Source organism: Aythya ferina (genome assembly GCF_964211825.1).
Source record: "Aythya ferina genome assembly, chromosome: 17".
In the NCBI taxonomy this organism is placed as follows: domain Eukaryota; kingdom Metazoa; phylum Chordata; class Aves; order Anseriformes; family Anatidae; genus Aythya; species Aythya ferina.
Window position 1 is genome coordinate 14,375,555 of NC_140316.1, and position 21,269 is coordinate 14,396,823.

Sequence of the window (21,269 nt, forward strand, 5' to 3'; positions counted from 1 at the left end):
AGGGCTCGGTGCCCACCGAGGTGCTCTCAGGGCTCAGCAGACCCCAAACTCCCCAAGCCCACCCCAAGGAGCCCAAGGCTCGCTCCTTGCAGCCGATTTGCCCTGCTGGGGCTACGGGGGGAGATAAATCATTTAATTCACCCCACCGCCCCCGGTGCCACTCGAGTGAGAAGGGCAGGCAGGACTTGAGGCTTGGCCGCCCTTGGCAGGTGGGTGATGGATGCTCTTTGCCCAAAACAGCACCCAAAAACCTAAAAAGCAAACATTTTGTGTGGCTGGGGGGGGGGGGGGGGTTAACAACTCGTTGAGGCAATTAGCCAAGGGTGCCAAGAGCGGAGAGCATCCCCAGCCTGCGCCTTGCTCCCCTGCCAAGGTAAACACTGACATGTTCCTCCCTGAAGCGGCTCCGAGAGCGAGAACAATCCCGGGCAGCAACGAGGCTCCTCGCAGGGCTGCGGGGCCGCCGCTCGCTGTTTGCCTTTAAAGGCAAAATTTGGTGGATGCCCAGGAAGGGCCGGGCCGGGCGGATCGGGGGGCGGCAGCAGGCTGGGCTCGGGGGCAGGAGATTCAGCTCCCCGGCTTCCAGGCTGGGTTTTTGCTTTTCGGAGGAGAGCATCGGGCAGGTCGGTGGGATCGCAGAGCTGCCGGAGCACCGAGACCCTCTCCGAATAAATCCTTTCCCCGCGCGGGGACGGCTCGGCACGGAGCAGGCGTCGCTGCGATGTGGCTGCCCTGCTGCCCGCGTTCGCTCCCCGCGGGTCCTCAGAGCCAGAAATGAGGCTGGACGGAGAAATACCGATTTCAGTTCTTTTTCTGCCTCCGGGATTTAAGCGTATTTGTGTTTTGTTCCCTTTTCCCCTTGAAAAAAACCTGCAGGTGAGCCCAAGCCGCAACCCGGGTGTGTTTCTGTGCTGCTCGCCGTCCCAGCAGGGCAGCTGAAACACATCCAGCACGGCAAGGACGCAACCAAGAGGGACAAAGGCAGCTCCCAGTCCAGCTTTTGGCACGGCAGAAGAGAGCCAGGACCCAAAGGAGGCAGAGAGCAGCCGGGAGCAGAGCTGGGAAGAGATTTCACGGGGCAAGGGAGATGGGAGCCAGGGGGCGGCCGCTGCTCGGATATTTCGTGCTGGTCGCATCCTTCCCTTTCCACCCCACCGTTCCCCATGGCCAGGGTGATCCTCCCCCACCCCCCAAAACCACCGCAAACCACATTTGTAAAAGGAAAAAAAAAAAACAAAAAAAAAAAGTTTATTTTTCTCACGAGAAGCACATAAAATATACAGTACGTTTTTTACAAACCAAGGTAAAAAAAAAAAAAAAAAAAAGTGCATTACGCGTCCCCTACCGCGAACGTACAGTACAAAAAGATTCTGCGCATTTAAATATAAAACCAGAAGTAAGAAATACGATGGAATAAAAGGAACACTGTCAGCACAGAGTACAGCAATGCACGGGGACGGCTCCACGGGATTCACCCACCCCCCGGCCCCAGCCGGGACACCCCAGGGGCATCACACGGCCCGACAGCGCCCGGACTGGAAATAAGGTGCCAGTTTGGTGCATTTGGGGTTTTCTGGGATGGGGCCGGGTTGGGGCCGTGCCTGGGAATTGGCTGAGCACCCCCCAGAGCCTCCCCAATTAAACAATGCATAGATAAAACGGGGGCACCCTGCGCCGGGCCGAGGGGAAGCGCGGAGCAGCGCCGAGCCCTGCGGGCTGGGAGGTCGACGTGAGGAAGTGGTAACGGTCTGACTGCCACCGGATACACCAAAAGCACCAAAAAAAAAAAATAAAAATAAAATACGAACAGCAAAACAGCGGAGTTTAACAGCTCAGCATAAATACACAGTATTTGTAAACTATTCTTAAGGCACTCCATTTGGAAAAGAACAATTACGATACGTGGAAGAGGAAAAAAATAAAATAAAAAAAGACATCTACCTTCTCATGCAACAAATCTAACGAAGTCTGCAAGCGTCAGGTTTGGCTACAAACCCCCCCGAAATGGCACACGAGTGCTCCTAGCACACGTTGGCCGCGAGCACAGCTCCTGAAGGAGGTCCCTGCCCGGTGGCATCGGTGGCACCGCCGGGCTCCAGCGCTGCGCCGGGCCCCGGTCCGTGCACAGCAGGGCTTGGCAGGCACTCAAGAAAACGGGAAGGAAACGAACGTGGGCGCTTGCATCAGCTCGGGGCGTCTTTCTGAGCTTCTTCCCTGGCTGGGCAGTGATGGGGAGCGCAGGGAGGTGTCCGCAGGGCTGGGAAATGTGAGCGGCCCCTGCAAACCTCAGGGCTGCCGGGTGTGCGGGGGGAGCACGGCACCAAAACGGGCCCTGGGGGGGCTGCACGGAGCCTGCAGGCATCAGGCAGAGCCCCAGCCTCCCCGCTGCCCGTCCCTGTGCCATCCACAGGCATCAGGACCTGCCACAGACACGGACAGCAACGGGGATACGACCGTGGGGACCGTCAGCCCCTGGGGGCCAGGACACCTCGGGCAGACACGGAGCACTGGGGAAGGTTTGGGTCCAAAACGAGCCCCCGTTTCCCACCCTAAACAAGGCCAGGACTCGCATCTCCTCCGGGTTCCCTCGCGTCGAGCTTCACTTCCAAGCACCTTTCATGGGACAGGAGGCAGTGTGGCTCTCAAAACATCCATGAAATTTAAGAGTCCTTAAAGAGGGACGCTCATTTACTGATTCCCAGTCCCCGTAATTCCTCATACCGTTAATATAAAAGAGCAGGGCCTTATACTTGAGGGAAAAATAAGTTCTGGGTTTTAGGGCAGTAACACACAGCTCCCTTTCTCAAGGCATCGTCTTTGATTAACGCAGACTCAGTGACAGCTCGCAGCCCTGCTTCCTCTCACCTCACCCAGGGGATTTTTAAGAGCTCGTACAGGTTTGGAGCCCACGCTCCCAGCCCGCACATCCACAAGCAGACACATCGGTTTGCCAGCCCCGACCTCCGAGGTCTGCTTTGCCCCCCAGGCCTGCTTCAAGCTATGCCCTGAAGGAGTTGGGGCTGTCACGGGTCTGGGGGGGACGTGGGGAGCCCTGGAGCTGGGAGCACGTCCCCTGTGTGCTTCCCAAGCTCTTCCCTCATCCGTGCCTTCGCTGCTCCAGTCTCTCCGCAGTGAGCCCATTTTTCTGCGTGATGTTCAAGGCCTGAAGCCCGAGGCTCGTGCTCAGCTCTGCAGGGCCCTCAAGTCGGCCTCACAGGGGTCGGGGTGATGGAGGAGGCAGCACGGTCTCTGCACCAGGACTCGCTCTCCGGTGGCCAAATCCCACCTGAGCGAAGCCATAATTTTGGCAGCCTCACGGGGAGGAACCCGGTGTTCGTCAGCCACCCTGCACAGCTCTGGCTGCTCACAGCACCCTGCTGTACCACTGCCAGGCCCCCAAACCCTGCGTGCACCCCCAGAGGAGAGCAGGATTCGCCCCCCGGCAGCCTTTCGGGAGTCTCCTCACTGCCACAGGCTGCAGGGAAAGCGAGGGCACAGGAACTGATCCTCAGCCCCTAAAGACAGCAGGAGATGCACGCTCACCTATTGCCTGCTGGGGTTTCAGGGCACCACGAGAGCCACCCCGTGCCACCGACAGCCTGGCCAAGGGTCCCCACCACCAGCACAGCACCACAAGAAGCTTCACAAGGGTCTGCGGTCACTCGTTGGCCAGGCTCGTCCTTATCACCGGGACGTGAACAAACCACAACGACAGCAAGAACACCCAAAGGACAAGACACCTCTCCACGGGAGCACCAGCCTCCGACAGCAACACGGCCCGGGTGCCGCTCCGTCACCGACATGAGACAACGACAATTCACCTGGTCACACAGCGGGGGACTAAGGCCAGCAGGTCACACCGTGGACACGAACACAGCTTCACACTCCTTCACGTGACGAGAGCACTCAGTGCAGTAAAGCCCGGCCAAACTCCTCCAGGACTTTACAGTTAACAGCAAGGGAATCCCTTCGGCCAACGGTAAGCACTGTGGGAAAAGCCTCTCACAGAAACGAAAAAACAAACCAAAGACTGAAAGTCAGCCAGAACAGAGGTAGTGTTCATGTCACCATTTTAAGGATTTTTTCCACAAGCGCTTGTTTTAGCTAGAGACTTGTGTTGGTTCTGTAAAAAAAAAAAAAAACAAAACTCATGACTAATTATTTTCGTAGAGACTTTGAAACGGAGCATTTCAGCATTTTATATATATAGATAGATGGTGAGATGCACGGATCTATCTATATATGGACACACACAACACCACATTATTATACTTGGCAAACAGTACTAGAGACAGCATCCTGCAGGACAACAGGCAATTCACACACAGTCCTCTTCTAAGCCATGCAACACATTTTATTTTCCCTTGTGCCATTCATCATGAGCCATCACGTTTCTTTCTCTCCCCGCTGAGGAGAACACGGAGGGGAAGAAGAGGCGGCGTCAGATGAAGTACTGCAAGTCGGACGATGGGACTGCATCGGTGCAATGAGTAAACACCTTAAAAAACAACAGAAACCAGAAATCCAGCCTCCCTCTTCCTCCCCCCACAGAAGGCATCAACTTTTGCCCATCCAAAGCGTGTTCTTCAAGTTGCCCACCGCTGGCTTCGCCGCCAGCTTGGAGCTGGCATCCACACCCCTGGCAGCGGGCTGCGGCTCACAGAGCACGGAAGACTCGCTGGACACGGCCTCTTTCGAGTCCGTTATGGTCGACACGTCCATGTCGCTGGACAAGTCCTCGGAGGACAAGTTCAGACAGCCCAGCTTGGCGAGGGAATTGGACCTCTTCAGAGGAGACGACACAGTCAAACCCGCCAGCCGCAGCCGGGTCTCGATCTCCTGAGTTCGCTGCTTCACCAGGCCGGGCTTGCCCCGCACGCTGTGGATGCTGTCGCTGCTGGAGCTGCGCGTCAGGTTGGAGCTCCGGGAGGACGAGGGGGTGTAGCAGATGGTCTTCAGGAAGTCCTTGGTGAAGCTGCTCGTGTGCTCCAACCTGCACACGACCGGCGTGGAGGTTTTTTGGGAGATCCCCTCCAGCAAGCGCTTGACCTCTAACTTCGCCTCGCTTTCGGCATCCTCGGGTATCAGCGGCGCTGCTCTCAGAAGGGGTACGAGGCCGTGCTGTGAAATCAGGTCTTCGCTTTCCTCCACGATGCTGGGCTCGGCCCTGCTCAGGGAGCCCTCTCTGAGCAGGGAGGAGGCATCCGAGGGCAGGCTTTTCAACCGCTCCAGTTCTTTGGTGTGTTTTCTGACCAAGCCCGCTTTCTGCAGCTGAATGAGAGACTCCTGATGCTGCATTAAGTAGCTGTTCGCAGTTGGCTTTTCCAAGTCTTTACTGAACAGCAAGTACTTCAGATCCTTGGTGGGTTTGCTGTCTTTTCTGGCTAGGGACTCTTCTTTCACCACTTCTGCACTAAGGAGGCTCTTGTCACAGTGTGAGTTTCTCCTGGGCTGCAGGGTTTTGACCGGGGTTTTTGGCGCGTCTTTTCCTTTCTCTGAAAGGCTGCAGTGCTGATCAGCCACTGATTTACAAGCACCAGCTTCCAAAGTGCCAGTTCCCGCTGACAGAGGAAGCAGAGCCTCGTTATTTTTAGTTCTGATTCCCTCCTCCACGCGCCCCTTGCTGGGCAGGTGGTCCGCCAAGCCGGAGGGGATGTGGGAGAGGAGGGCTGGCTGCGTGCAGATGGTGGAGCTGTGACGCGCGGAGCCGGGGTTCAGCTTCTCACACTGCTCCCCGAAGGAGTCGGGAGACAAACTGGCCGAGGAGTACATGCAGTCAGCACACGACTGGTAGGGGGGTTTGACTTTACTGAGGATCCCAAACACGGCATCGTGCTGCAAGAGAGAAAACAGGAACAGGTAAATGTGAGCAGAAAGCAGGTCAGCAGAGCGAGAGGCACAAATTGTAACACAGATTTACAGCCAGGCAGCTTTGAAAGGAAACCCATTTCAGTGCTCTTCAGGCCCTGCAGCAGGAACAAAAGCCACTTTCCCAGCAGACAGTATGTTCAGTGGAAGAATACCTACCGGTCTGAGCGATGGTCATGCAAGCAAGTTGCCCAAAGCAGTTTACAGTGCACTCACACCTGTGTGCTCGCTCTCTCTGGCATCTAAATCCACAGCTTGGGCAAGCAAAGCCATGTTCAGAAGCACTTCGAAAAGGAAGCAGCTCATCATGGAATGAAAGGCTTTATCCAAGTCAAATGAAACCGTGCTATGAAGATGAGAAGAGCAATTTCACTTGCAGTAGAGTCAGCCATGCTAATCACCTAGGTTTCGACTCCATACGCACCTCAAAATCCTCTGGGCAACTCCTTTTGCTGTTGTTGTTATTCAAGTTCTCTCTATTAAGCCTGCTCTCCTCCTTGTGCATGGACAAACGGCGCTTCCACTTCTCCATCGGGTTTTCCTCCCTGATACCATCCTCCCCGGGCTCCCCGGGGCCCAGCACCAGCCGTGCCTTCCGCGGGCTGAAGTCCAGTTTCTTCTTCGCCTCCTGGAAGCCGCTCAGCTCCGACAGCGCCTCCGCTGCCTCCAGGCCCTTCGCCACCTCCGGCCTCCCCTCCGAAGGCACGGGCAGAGGCTGCCTCACCAGCGAGGTGGCGCGCTCCGTGAGCGCGTCCCGCTCCAGCTCCTCCACGTGGAAGAAGCTCTCCCTGTCCCCGGGCACCTTGTTCTCCAGCAGCGTGTCCGAGAGGCGGCGGAAGCAGTAATTATACCCCACAGGCACTTCGGGGCCGGCTCGGTTGTCCAGGTACACCGACTGCGATGGGGTGTCCAGGTCAGCCAGGCGGTTTTCCAGGTCGACGTCCAAGCTCTCGAGTAAGAAGTCGCCCGAGCCCGTGCTGCCGTCTGTGTTCTGAGGGAGGTTGCTCTCTGCCTGCTGCTTCCACAGCTTATTGTGGCGCTGCTTGCTGGGGAGAAGGACAGAGAGACGAGTGAGAACAGTTAAGCTGCTGCTGACAGCCACGGTGTAAGCGGAAGGCTGCTCGGCTGCAGGAGCAGCCCTCCCTCTCTTCACAAAGAGGAGATTCACCACCCCAAACAGCCAGGCTGGCTGGCAAATGCAGGCCTGCATTCCCACCTGGGCAAAGCCACCTCTAGCATCAGCCCTTCGCCCATCACGCCTGCCTCCTCCAGCAGCTCTTTGGCCCAGCAGACTCCTGGCAGGGCCCTGCACCACCACCTCTCCACATCTCAGGGCAGTTTCTGCTGAACCAGAGTGAAAATTTCCCCTCCTCTTTCCCCGCTAGAGCAGAGGCCAAGTCGAGCACGCAGAAACCCTCACTGGATACCACAGCACTCGCAGTGACAGAGCCTCATGATTGGCATGGTCACCCAGAACTGCGAGCGCTGTGCCTCCAACACTGCCCGAGCTCAGTTCTGCCTCATAAAACAAGAACAATGTTTTGCTGAGCGGCGTTGGCTGCTGAGAAATACAAACACGCTTCCCAGGCACAGAGAAACCCTCAATGAATTAAACCAGAGCAGATCTCCCTAGAAGACAGCTAATTTCCATCCGCAGAGGCCTGGCAGAGAAAAGGTTTAGAAAAGCACAATCAGCCCAGGCTTCTGCATCTGTCCTTCAGAGGGGAACCCCTCTGCATGGTGGTCTGCCTTCAGAGTGCCCCACCATGCGTGCTCTGTCACCGTCCTTGTATTGCAGCACGTGTTGTGCTCAGTGGCAGAGGAACCTACTGCCTGAACAGAAATCCACAGAACCCCATCAATGTTCTGTGATATACTGAAACACCGGAGGTGTTGCCCACGACCAGGTCTTTTTATTTCCTTTCCCTTCATTCCGTCGCCTTACCTTGCATCTAAAATGCCTTCGTATTCCAAAAGCTGTCTCATGAAGCCCGCGTTTGGTCTTGCAATGCTGCGTTTCTGCTTCACGTAGTTGTAAGCCTTTTCCAGTGACCAGCCAAATTCCTTCATTGCATAAGCTATGACAGTGGATGCCGACCGGCTCACGCCCATTTTGCAGTGCACCAGGCACTTGGAGTGATTCTTCCTGCAGGACAAAAAGGACAATGTCTCATCTTTCTGGCTATTGTGCCTGTTGTCAGCATGTAAATGGTGGCGGGGCAGTGCTTTGTCCTCCTGACCACCCTAAGGCCATAGCTTAGTAGGTGAGAAATGTTTTGGACTAAGGTGGCCAGGAGAAGAACCTCTCTCCAGAAAAATAAAGAGGTGCAGAAGGGCAGCCTCAGTCATGCTGCTGTTTCAGAGACCACCACGAAGCCTCCTGCCTGCCTGCCCAGGTCTTTGGACACAGGAATGAGCAGGAGCAACCCGAGTGTAAAGGCCCAGAAGCATTTCGTGGGCTCTGTCCCCATCTCTTGGGCTGTCCCAACATGGACACGTGTTGGAATATTTCCAGAACACCTCAAGCAGAGGAAACGTCCTCATTTCCTTTTGGAAGCAAGACAAAATAATAGTAATAAGTAACAACCACAGGCTAGGAGCAGGTTAATGCCTGTGCCGGAAGAGACAAAGAACACGGAAGCTCCAGGGACACAGAAAACCCCTGGGAAAAGATGTGACAAAAGCCCCGCTGCCACCTTCAGCTGTGGTGTGGCTTCAGGAGGGTGCAGCACGCAGGGCACGGTGTCACTCTCGTCACCCAGAGCTGAAGCAGTCTCTGCTGGGGCTCGGCTGTGCTCTCACACCGTGCCACGTCTCCCAGCCCACTTACTTGGCCTTGTTGATGAAGTGATACGCCTCGTTCCAGTGAGCCAGGAGGTCTGTGGTCTCCTCGTCGTACACCCGGATGTTGTGATAGGCGAACAAACCAGGAAAGAAGTTGTCTATTTCCCTGGTCACATTCAAAATGTAGTCAATGCTGTGGAGAAGGAAAATCAGAGATGAACCACCATGGCCACGAAAGGGGAACCACCACACATGAAGTCCATGAAGTCTGACAAAACGTGAGCTGTCAGATTTTTACCTACAGCCTTAATCCTGATCCCCTGGGACAGATTATGACAAATCACACACAAGACATGCAGGGCCTGTCCAGTCACTCATCTCTCACTACCTGCACATCCCATTCAACGCAGTGAGACCATGGGCATGAGAGGGAGAGGTTTATTTCAGCCCATCTGCCAAGGCTCTGTAACCTACTCCAACTCCCCACTGCTTGCTGCACACTTTCTCTTTCAGCATCCCAGCTTTTTTTGGGCAAAAGCTGGGAGCAGAACCCAGGAACCACAATTTTCAACTTTAGCTACAAAACCAACCTCTTCTCTTCTTCCTGACTAAAAATATGAAATAATAGCCACATGGTATCCCCTGATTCCTGCCAAACATTACAGCAAGGTTTACGATGTACCCTGAGAGAACAAATGCCAAATGATTTATTACTTTACACCATTCAGACAAATCAAGGGCACAGGGTGTTTCTTTCAGAATTCATCCAGCTTTGACATTTGGACACTGCACGTCACGATACCCTCAGCACAGATCAGAAGTACTAACACGCCGGTCGATTTCCTTGCTTAAAAATGTTCAGGCATCTGTTCCCAAGGACTCCAAACTAAAACATTTTTAGTCATGCTGTTGAGCAATAAATTTTCAGTTTCTCATGTCAGGGTTGGTGTATGCCTTGGGCGAGCAGCAGATACTTGTACGCTGCAGAACTCTCACTCGTCCAAAAAGCATGAGGGTAAATCACGCCAAGAAGCGGTGCGGTGATGAGAGCGTGGTGAAAGACAGCCCTGCAGCTGCCTGTCTGGGCAGGTGAGATGGAGCTTGCTCATCCCCAGGAAGTTCTGCTCCATTTCAATAGTTTTTCCTAAACGCAGCGCTGTAATTGCTCTTCCACAGCCTGCAGGAATTCCCACCTGACACAACACTACGCCTGCCCAGCGCAAACTTGGCTACTACACGCTGGGGAGGGTGTGTGTGTGTGCCAGAGACCCTGATGCACTTCAAAAAATGAAAAATTTTGTTATTTTCACTCCCCCTGTAATGGAAACAAGTTAGGAAAGACTTCCTAATCAAGGTCCCGAGGATAAGTTACCCACATTGCTAGGAATGGACCCAAAGGACTGGAGGATTCAGAGCCTGAAAGGAGCAGTACTCACCCCGAGCCCTGCAGCTCCTCCAGGTTAGAGGCATTCCACTCTGACCCCTGCAACAGCCATGGATAAGTCACATTTCAGTAAGTCACGTTTCAAAGGAGCCCGAGACCCTCCCCATTTTCTCAGATTCTGCAGTGCCCCAGGCTCAGCAATACTCCTCAGCTGTCAACTGAAATACTGCTAGTAGCCGCTGAAGGGCACAGTTAGCACACCGGTTTTGGGATGCTGTGGGGAGTGCAGGATGCTGCCTGGATTACTTTAGCAGCCCCACCAGGCTCATCCCCAAATGCAGTACGAGGACAGCTCCCAGTCCCTCTGAAATCAGAAGAATTAAGGACTACAAGGCAGAGAGGCTGTGCAGGAAAAAAATCCTGTATGACACGAGAGTCAGAGACTGTTTAGCCCATGTTGTCGTGGCCCGGACACTCTGGATTTTTAACCATGGAGACAAATAGTGCAGAAAAAGTAACAAGTAATTACACATGGTGTGACTGTGATCACAGGTAGATGAGAAGCGAGGCAAATCTTGAAAGTTCTGGGAGCGGTTACCTTGGATCTTGCCATACCCACAAAACGGAAAGTTAGAAAGGGATTAAAAAAAAAAAAAAAAAAAAGCAGGTTTTTGCCCCCAAACATCAACATTTCCTCTGACGCTCTCCAGGAAAAACAAACTAGAAGTGACCCAAGCATAACGGGCACAAATGTGCTCATCTCAAGCAAGTCTTTGTTCCAGATGGCAGCGCCTGGTTTTGCTTGCAGTACCATCTAGTGGCAAAAGATCACACACAACGCACACCTTCTGCTTTGGCATAAAACTCGAAGAGCACACCACCCACATCACCTTCAGCCTTAGTCTTTATGTAGTTTTGGCCACGCATACACAACTTGATAGGCTCAGCTGAGAAAACCAACTTAGTGATCCCTCACCAGAGTCAAAAAGCAACCAATTGCCACACAGGGCAGCACCCACAGCTAGATCCCTTTGTTCATATCAAAAAGAAGATCTCCATTGATAAAAATATAATATAACAATTGCTTTTACAAGCAACACGAGTCCTCAAATATTCCCCATGGAGGCCTAGATAGCAGGCTGTAATTTTTGCTCACACTGCACAATTCAGCCTTGACACCAAATCCAGATCCCCCTGACCCCCTGACTTGTCAGCTCCCTCCCACTGAGTCTCCAGCTCATCTGAAGCTCCCGTTACAGCAACTTACCAGATACAAATGATCAAAAATCAGAGACGGCTTGTCCATCTGACCCAGGATAAGCAGCATTTCATTGTCTATGAATTCCTTGAATTCTTTCAAGTTGCAATTCATGTGTTTCTCCAGCTCATTTCGTATCTGCAGAGCAGAAAACAAAGGATGCCACCTAGAATCATGTCTGTTCAGTTGAAACATTTATTGGCACTCCTCTACAAAATACTTTTTCTATACTTCATTAAAGGCAGCAGCAGGGATTTGACCCTTTGGAGACAAGGAATCCCACTGTGGCATCTCTCCAAGCATGTTACGCCCACAAATTTAAGATCTGTGAAGAAAGCTCCAGATAACATCCAAGTACAAAACACAAATTTTAAGGTACGTGCTTCTTAAAAAAACCTTGAAATTAAAAAACAAGACCCTGGAGAACAACTGAGAAACAAATATGAAAGGCATTAGGAGCAAGACATGAACAGTGGCAGTGCTGGTGAAGGGAAAGCTTTCTAATAGCCTCCCTTTTTCAAGATGCCCCGACACAGACGTACAGTCCTTTCACTGCACCTCAACTTCAAGAAAGCGTAACGCAAAGCAACACAAATTTGTTGAACACACCTTGGAAAATGGTGTAAAAAAATCACACCATCCTGACTGCACCAAAAGTTATGAATACATCAACAGACAGACAAGTTCTCAGCTTACGCCTACAACGTGTAATGCTGCTGTTACACAAGAGTGCATCCGAGCCCTTCAGTGCTAAGCTTTAGGAAGGAGAGCCCTGCATTTTAACAGCCTTCCTTGCAAAACAAACAAAAATTGAACCCAAAAAGAACGATTACCATTTACTTTGAGAATGCCTGCACTGCGGATGCAGGCATTTACATCACCCTGTGGGACAGATCCAAGCTAGTTTTAGCCTTGACTTATGATTCTTCATCCAGAGGCTCACCAGAAAAGTTTTGCTTGTATGCCTCTCTGACATTGTTCAGGAACAAAGAAAATAAAACCTTAAGATGATGCCAAAAAAGATAAAGACGCTGTTTTTAGCACGCCATTTGCTCTGTGCTGTCCCTGAGCAAGTGAAGTCCAGGATACTCATGTAAAACAGCCGTGTATGCTCGCAGTGGTGAGGGCTGAACCCACCAACTGCATCTTTTGAGAGTGCTACCTTGGCTTGTGTAATTCACAAGGATGCACTGAGGTGCCATCTGGTGTGTCTCTGTCAGTACAACACTTTGGAAAAGGAGCCTAGCAGGAAGAATCAGCAGGAATTTGTAGATTTACCTCCTTTGAAGTCACATTTTCCAGGTCTTTGCTCATCATGATGCTCCGGAGTTTGGCTTTAATGAGCCGTTCTGTTCGTTCCCTTTCAGTTGGCCTGGAAAGTAAGCAGAGAGGAGGTCTCCTTCCTGAGCTGTAAACCATGCTCTCCAGAGACCATGCAACTTGTACAGGACAGAGGGATGGTGGAAAGGACCTGCATTAAAAGCAACTTAACCACAATAATGGAAGAAAAACATCTGAAGATATTTATAAATTGAAAGGAGGAACAAAAGGGAGAAGGTGAGGTTTCTTTTGTGAGCCAAGCCAACTTTTTCTGATAGAATAATAAAATTGAGAACTGACTTGTCAACAAACAGAGCTGGGGAGTCGGGGCGGGTGGACTCCAGGTCCTGCATCGCATTCCACTCGTTGATGCAGCTCTGGTCGGAGCTGATGCAGCTTTCGTAGTACGTGGCCCAGACCAAGGCCATCCCACCTGGGAAGTAGTTGTACCTTCTTGCAACTTCGCAGGCTTTATGGAGGATCTGTAGAGCAGACCTGCAAGTTTGGAGAACAAATTTGTGCAGACGTGAGCAACAAACACATAGAGCAGGATCTCAAGTGGTTTTCACTGAGTGAAAAGATTTTCACCAGTGCTTGTTGCAGTTTGCTTTCTGAGGGCAGCAGCTTTGTTGTATCAGAGTTCAGAGGAGGCACCTTGGAGGCCTTCTAAGAGCTGGGCTGAGGCAGAGGCTGACATTTTCTCCTGATTAACAGGCAAACACAAGGCACAAGCCACTCTGGGATCTAATCATTAGCTAACTTGTAAAGCCAGACCCAAGAAAAATAAAGAATACGGACAATTTTCAAACCACCTTCAGCAAGGAGTCAAATGCGTATTTACCAGCATTCTTGGCCCCTGACACACTCCAGGGACAGGGCCAAATTGGGTCATTTGTTTTTGTAAATTCTACCATTACTTTTTCCTTCATTCCCTCCTCTTTTTTTTCATTTTTTTTTAAGGTTCTGCTCTGAAGATGTCCTTGTAGTGAAGCTATTAACCACATCTAAGGTTGCTCTAAGGTTGCCAACAGGAGGGGCTGAGCTCAAAAGCGACAGGAACAAGAGTTTCATCTGTTTCTGTACCAAATCATCCCTAGCACGTCACCCTTCCCTACATCTGCATCTTTCTCCTATCAGATGCCCCAAGGAGCAGGATCTCACGAGGCTCTGACAGGAACCAGCACATTGCCCAGGCCCTGTTCTGTTTGGGGCAGGGTAGCAGCCTCTTCACGAAGGCATTTGCTGGCACAGCCGCTGCTGATTCAGCCCTCTCTGCTTCAGTGTTTTGGAATCCCTGCACATGGGAGGGGTGACAGGAGCTGAAAGGTGAACACGATCGCAGGGTGGCACGGAAAGTTTCCAGGCGGCAGGAGCCCCAGCAACGAGGCAGAGAACTGGAAATGCCATCAGATTGGCAATGGGTCGTGAGACTCCTCCAGACAGAGAAGTACGCACAGGGAGGAAAGACTGGGTTTGCAGCTCGATGAATTCGAGTCGGGCTTTCACGTTTCTACATTTCATTAGTGCCATTTCCCATCGCCCTTGTGTTAAAGAGCATGCAGCTGCTCCGAACAGAAGCAGAAGATGCTGTTTTCAGATCAGTACTCCCAGAGTCCCTTTATAGTATTGCTACCAGCTGACACAGGGAAGCAGCATCTCTGCTTCAGCTCACTAAACTCCAGTTATGGAGAGTGCTAAAATGCAGTTTGTTTATTTGTTTTTAATTTATTCACAGAAATGAGAGCCTCTTTTTCAATAAAGCTAATTAGCATCCATACCACATGGCTTGCACCGACACTGGCTTGAAGATGTGCATTCTCCCTGCAGTGCTCACGCTGAAGCCACTGAAAGAGAGGGAAAAAAAAAACAGTCACAAACTGCTCTTCTCTGCATCTCAAGCTGTGCTCTACAAACAGCTAACGCAAGACAGCTACAGGAGCACTCAAAAAATAAAATAAAATCAAGGATGAGAATTTCTATCACTGATTTTCCAGCATCTTCCCCCCCAAAAATGGCAAGTGGACACCTTCCCCTGCTGTATGCTGCCAGGAATGGGAGCTCCACCCTTTGAGCAGGATTTCAGAAAACATTTTCTGGGTATTACAGGTTCCACCGAGCAGTCTGAGGGCAAAAAAGCCTCAGTGTCTGAATAAAAAACCTGCAGATGTGAATTCAGAATTGGAACTTCATTTGCACAGTGATAGAAAATCTCTCCTGAAGCAGCCCCCAGAAGGGAAAGACATTCACATCCATCCTTTTAATGCGGTTTCTTACCCATCACCATCAAGATGGATTTTAGTATCGCTCCACAGACGAAGAACCATTCCTATCGTGCAGCTTTTACTGGAAGAGAAATGTTAAGGATGTTAAATATAGGCCACAGTGCGGTCATGCCAATATCCTCAATTATTAATACTCGTTAATTTTTAAAACCCTCAAGCCTTGCTCTAGTAATTCCTCGTAATATCGCAGGCCATCAAATGCACAACACACACGGAGACCGGCAAGTGAAGTCTAAAGGTCTGCTCTGACATTAGCACGCTGATTGCTCCGCTGAGCTGGAGAGCCAGGAGTAAGAATCCCCAGCTCTCCTCTCCCCCCACACAGCCTGCCAGAAAGCACTGCAGCATTTCCCCATCACCTTTCCTGCTCGTAAGCTCATCACCCCCTTAAGCTCGGTGCGAGGAAGCTCCCTAGCAGGATATAGAGGCAGATCCCAGCGATCTGGCTGCAGAGCTTCGGGTTGCAGCGAGGCAGAAAGCGAGCCCTGGTAGGTGGCAGAGCAGCCGCCTGCCCTTTCCAAAGAGGACCCCAGGGGCCTTTCAAAGGATCGTGTGCTCAGTTTGCACTTCATCGCTTTGGCTGGTAGAAAAGACAGAAAGGATTTTATGAGTGTACCTAACCCAAAAGAACACTTTTATTTCAGAGATGCAATCTGGCAAGAAAGCTGTACTATAATGAGGGGGGAGCAGTAACTTTCAGCTGCTAAATAATTAAGCTGCTGAGATATTAAAGTTTTAAAGCAAATCAAGATGCACACAACAGACAGCAAAGAGCACAGGTTTGTTTTATTCTTTCCTTTCTAAGCCTTCAGCCACTTTCTGCAGCAGATCAAAGGCTTTGACAGGCCAGTTTGAACACACATGTGGACAATGTGCACTCTCGAGCTCTGCGAGGAAAAATGTTTTCTATTAAACACATGTAAAAGGAATAAAACCCACAAAAGCGCCTGACTAGTCAAACTGTCAGCAGTCAGAACACTTACAGCTGAGCAGTGACATTTCATCCCCGACATGGAGCCACGGAGTCCCTCAATAAAAGTCGCTAACACTAACAGACTTCTTTACGCATGGAACTTTTCCTTAATTCACAAAACCTCCAGCTTTCAGGGGAAACTAACCGAAAAAGCAGCTCACTTTGCACTTTGTCGTAATTTTTTCATCTTTCCTCGTCTCCCACCGGTCACCAGCAGGAGCAAACTACTGGCAGGTCAGCTCGGACTTGGAGAGGCCATGGCCAACACTCCCTGCTGGACAGGCTGAGTGTGCCACGAGGGAAGGCTACGTTAGCATTTGCTCCCTAACGCCAGCAGCAGTAATTAACAGCAGACACAGAAGCAGCATCAAAGCCAGTGACAATAATCTTCTTAGGAAGGCACTGCTAGGAGTTTAGCAACAGGACTCAGTGCAGAAGCTCCCCCTTTCCACTTAAATCCTTTGAGGTTTCCCAGAAGGAAAACAAAAGTCCCACCTCAGCACACCGTGGCAGCGTGCTAAATCACTGGAGAACAGAAACAAGAGCCTGGAAGCTCTGACTTCTAACTCCAGCTCTGCCAAAGCAGCCCCACCTCTCCGAGCCAAGAACTTTTCTGCCTTGGTTTACTCACCTATAACTGGAACGATGCGAGAGGGTCTGCAGTAACAAAACATTTTATTTGCCTTTCAAAATATTCTGAGCTCTTATCAGTTAGACAAAGGGAACAGCTCATTACTGACACATTTGTTTGTTGTTTTTGGAGGCGCTTTTGCAGGATTGCTGTTGAGGCTCCTTGGCAGCTAACCTTCCCGAAACAGCTCCATTGCATCATGCCATCACCAGACGTGAAGTCCGATGGATCAAATAAGTTCCAGTTCTGCAAACGTGTCTGCAGAAGTGTTTTGTAGCGAGGAGACAGCAAACTACCACAGATGAGGTAAATACCACATCCCTACAGATGGATTACACGTAAATGCTTTACCCACAACTGCAGAGCAAGCCTAGAGGTTCTGAGGAGACAAAGCTTTCTGGAACAAAGAGTACCCTCTCACCCTCAGGATCGTCAGAAAAAATAACAATCGTCTCTCTTTTCTTGATAGAGTATGCAGATACTTGAAAATTAACTGCTCAGGACATTTTGTTGTTGACAAGCTTTCCCCAGAACCCAGCCTTCCCGATTTCCAAGTTGAGCCTTGCCTTAGACATACCTCTCCTTGCTGGAGAAATCCACGCCCAGCAAAATGTTCTCTTCTGTGTCCTGCCGCCCGTTGCTGTACACAACCACCATGTACCGGACCCTGTCTGTCCACACGCTTTCCAAACGGACAGCCTAGAAAAAAAAATAATCAAGCTCTGCACAAAACAGCTTTTGGATAATTATTACTTCCTTTGCTGACCAATATTTTTTAGGTGTAATTGTGCCCAAAAGATGGTGAAGGCACTGAACGAGAAACAGAGACAAGCTCAGAGGTCTCCTGAAACATGTTAGATGTTAGCCATGCTAGAGGGGATAATTAATATATGATTTGCCAATGCTTTTTGTGACCCCATAGAGGTCTGTTCCCAGTGGAAGGGCAGAAAAATGCATCTGTTCTTACCAGTTTGATCCTATCCTCACAGCGAAGGAGGTTGATCATCACCTGGAGGTGCTGGGGCAAATCACCTGCAGAGAGAGCAGGGAAATCATCACGGGTCTCTGACTTGTTGTGCTAAGAATAGGCATAGTCTGGGCTTTTAATGAAATTGGACATTTAAGTGAAAACAAACAAACAAAAAACATTTAAGGCAGGCCAATTAACTTTGCTGTCTCAGAGAATTCTAACAGAAGTGAGCTGCTTGGAAGAGTGTTCCCTGGCTGTGTGGTATTTGGGGGCTACCAAATCCACCAAGACCACCTGCAAGGGGCATAAATGATGACATTCTTCCCTTTACAGCATCATACAGAAGACAAAGTTACGTGCCCTGAGGACAGGGGAGCAAGAGGCAGGAGGAACAATTCTGATTAAAAAAGGAACAAAGGAGACAAAGCCTTATGGAGGGCATATCTGAACAGGGGAAACTTCTGGGGAAGGGCCGCAGGAGGGGCCCGATTGGGGTGATCCCTTCTGCCTCAAATAAAGGACTGTTCATGCCACAAGTCACTCAGGCTCTGAAGTGGTGGGTACATTTCTGTTTGGTGAAAGCAAGCAAAGGGAACAAAGGATCTACAAGAAAACAAAACAAGTTCCCATCTAATAACTCGGTAAGGCACTCAGAACTTTCCATACAAGATAAAATGCCGTCCGTAGGATGTTTGCTGGCTATATGAAATTGCTGACAATCAAAGGCACCCGAAGCCAAGCTTGGCATTCAAACAGCCTCTTTGTGCTTGGAGTGTTTACTAAGCAGCAGACACACAGTACCACACTGTGCCTTTCCCACATGCTCCTGCACTCAAAATGCCCCGATGATTTTATTTCTTCTTTCTGAGTAATCACTTATTCCAAACCCATCAACAGCAGGAGGCATAAAAATACAGGGCGAGCAGAATCCACCTTTCTCAGCCCCCTTATCTGCTTCCTGATCTTTGTGTACGTTCACCATGCAACTTTCTTCCCACCTTTTTGGGACACTGGAGGGGGTGTGAAGGAAGGACAGGCTGTTCTCAAGCCATCATAAATGCTTACAGGCCACATTGAGATCAGTTAACTGAAAGGGGGATTTTCTGGGACCAGAAAAGGGGATGTAAGGAGCTACCAAACGAGTCTCTGAACAGACACCTAAATCCTACTTAAAATGTGCTTCACTTTAAAAAGCAGCATTGAACAAAACCAGCAACAGGTAGTTTAATAAATATATGAATAAATACATCCTGTAATCTGTCATATGGAATCCCAAGCTTCAGATTACTAGAGGCTGGGAGGGCTCTCAGAAACATCACTGCCACGCTGAATTTGGCCCCCAGTAACCCCAGAAGAGGTGCTAGAGCCCCGTGACAGCCCCCTGCATTTGCCTCCCCACGGGCCAAAGGGGAAGGCAAGGATCAACCCACCCAAGCAGAAGCAAGTGACATTTCTTTGTCTGAGGCTGCAGAAGACAGGGAAACACACTCAGCACAGACCCTGGCTCAGAAGGCTTCCCTGGCTACAGAACGCCATCACGTCTGCAGAGAATGCATTTCTACTCCAGTTACCCTTCCGAAACAGTGACAAAAGTTGAAACAAAGACAAGATAATCGTATGTTCCCATTCGAATCAAGTGGGCTGAAAACCCTGGTATTCCTCAGCAGGTTGTGCAGGGCCCCTGGTGACAGCCGGAGGAGTCATCCACCCTCCCACGCCTGCTATTAGGCTGTCAGCGTGGACGAGATGAGCAGGGGAGCGAGAGGGAGCAGAAATTCGGTCGGTGAGTTCATCCACTACCTGCATGCTTGTGAGGATGCTGGAGGCTTCGCTGGCCCTGGGAGCTGTTTCCTTGTTGCAAGAAAAGGGCCGCTCCTTTCACCATGAAAAAGCTCTCGCTCAGGCTGGAAAACAAACGACAGAGGAAGTCAAAGGAAAGGAAGGACCAGCAAAGTGTGGGCTCCAGGCTGTACGCCTGGGGAAGGAAGGGCTTCTCCTTGTTAAAACACTGTAGGATTTTGCCAGGAGAAGCCGTTCCCAAAGGCTGAGCCTGCCACTTGCGAGGCATGGCTCCAGGATTATTCATGAAGCGTTGTGTCATTTTCCACCACCATTTTATTACTTGGCCATCGCAGGAGGTACTTGCCTGAGCCGTCAGGGACTGGAAATGACTTTTATCACTTGATAATCAAATTCTGCAACTTAAAAACAGGAGCGGGAAAGGCCTTTTACAGGCTTAGACCTGTGAAATGACTTCAGATCAGGTTCCGAGTCAACCAGTGCCTGCTAATTTCAGCTCCTTCAGATGAAACCTGTGCAGCTCAAGAGAAAGAACTGCACTGAAATTTCAGGAGGAAAAAGCAAGCGACACAATAGCAAAGGCTTTGCTCTGCCTAGATACAACCAGCTGGAGAAATGCTGCTGATAAGAAGGGAGGTCACAATGTGTGCACATACAAACTGCATTTCCAGAGTCAACAGCAACGCAGGGAACACAGCTAACGAGAAGGCTGAACGAAACCAGCAGTTACAGTAAGACCCAGCACAAGCCTAATTACACGGTGCCGTAATGCCCTCCGAGCGTTTTAGAAACAGGCTTGGACATCAGTGGTAAAGTTAGCATTTCCCACAAGGCTGAAAATCAACATCGACCAAGCTACCTTTTAGTTGCCACAGTAACTGCTTACCCGGCATTTCCTACCCCACTCAAAACATCAGGCAGCGACCAGCACAAGAAGCATTCCTGGTTACAAAGCCGAATTTTCTGCTGTCCTGCACTTCCAAACATAGATGGCCGTTAATTACTGCCTGCTATCAACTAAATATAAATGCCCCATTACGAGCCTGTGCTGCCTGGGAGTTAGTTATGCTACAGAAAGTGATCCCCCAGGAGGTTCTGCTCCCAGCACTCGTCTGTTCTGTGATTATCTGGGGGCTTCGCCTCTAGAAGTGAGCACAAATGCTCCGATCTACTCCAGTGTTTTTGGGAGACAGACACCAATTTCATGCCTTTTCAGCTTCTGCTGAAAGTTCAGCTCTTCTCTCCTCTGAGAACAGAGCCAAGGTTCTCAGATTTTTCCACCGAATCAGGTTTAAATTTGAGATTTCCGTCCATCTTAAAAAGCAACCTAAAATTTTCGCCCAAGTTCCAGGCTCCCTAAGCCGTATATCAGATCAGTAAAGTGCCAGCAGGACAATGGCACTAATTAAAGCCAGCTTTTCTCCATTTACACTCCCGCAGCATCCTGGCACTCACCAGCAAGCTGTGCCCCACCGCCAGCCCTGCAGCCTGCTCGCGATCCCAAACCCCGGCACGCACCAACGGCAAGAGCTGCTGCAGACAAGTATTGGTTCGCTCCACAAGTGAGCCAGGAAGAGTCTTGTTTCCTTCTGCCCTCAGATCTACCAGGAAAGCGTTAATAAGAGGCCGGGAGTTACATACCAGCAGTGACACCACCACAATGTATAGGATATTCAGCCAGATAGCAGCCTCACGCATACTCAGCTGGTTTTTCAGCAAGAGGAAAGGAGCGGTCAAGATAACGCACAAGGAAATCATTCACAGCATTTCTGTCTCGAGCATTTTAGGAAATACTTTGCTGGGAAAAATGGAAAAAAAATATCCCCAAGGCTGTTCTTTGATCCCCGGGGAATACTGACGGAGACTGCTGCAGCAGGACGAAACGCGGACGAGACAGGGCTCCTTCCCCAAGGCAGCGGTAACGCCTGCTCCAGCAGTTCATCTGGCCTGACATTCGCCTTCATTGCAGGCAGGAAATCTTCTACAGCAAAGCAGATTA

The 21,269-nt window shown here is 50.5% G+C and overlaps 1 protein-coding gene across 2 annotated transcripts in view; it reads right to left on the reverse strand.

Annotated features, from left to right (window-relative positions):
* Positions 1–590: 590 nt before the first annotated feature.
* SSH1 (slingshot protein phosphatase 1) overlaps positions 591–21,269 on the reverse strand; it is a 34,169-nt gene continuing 13,490 nt past the window's right edge. For both annotated transcript variants that reach the window (XM_084538802.1, XM_084538803.1), the window contains 13 exons: positions 19,271–19,374; positions 17,468–17,532; positions 17,078–17,199; positions 14,889–14,957; positions 14,393–14,458; positions 12,915–13,109; positions 12,573–12,666; positions 11,304–11,432; positions 10,089–10,135; positions 8,699–8,845; positions 7,814–8,014; positions 6,293–6,914; positions 591–5,835 (listed from right to left, as the gene is read on the reverse strand). In XM_084538802.1, the coding sequence (XP_084394928.1) occupies positions 4,558–5,835; positions 6,293–6,914; positions 7,814–8,014; positions 8,699–8,845; positions 10,089–10,135; positions 11,304–11,432; positions 12,573–12,666; positions 12,915–13,109; positions 14,393–14,458; positions 14,889–14,957; positions 17,078–17,199; positions 17,468–17,532; positions 19,271–19,374 (3,139 nt within the window). In that variant the 3' untranslated portion in view covers positions 591–4,557. The remainder of the gene's footprint in view (positions 5,836–6,292; positions 6,915–7,813; positions 8,015–8,698; positions 8,846–10,088; positions 10,136–11,303; positions 11,433–12,572; positions 12,667–12,914; positions 13,110–14,392; positions 14,459–14,888; positions 14,958–17,077; positions 17,200–17,467; positions 17,533–19,270; positions 19,375–21,269) is intronic.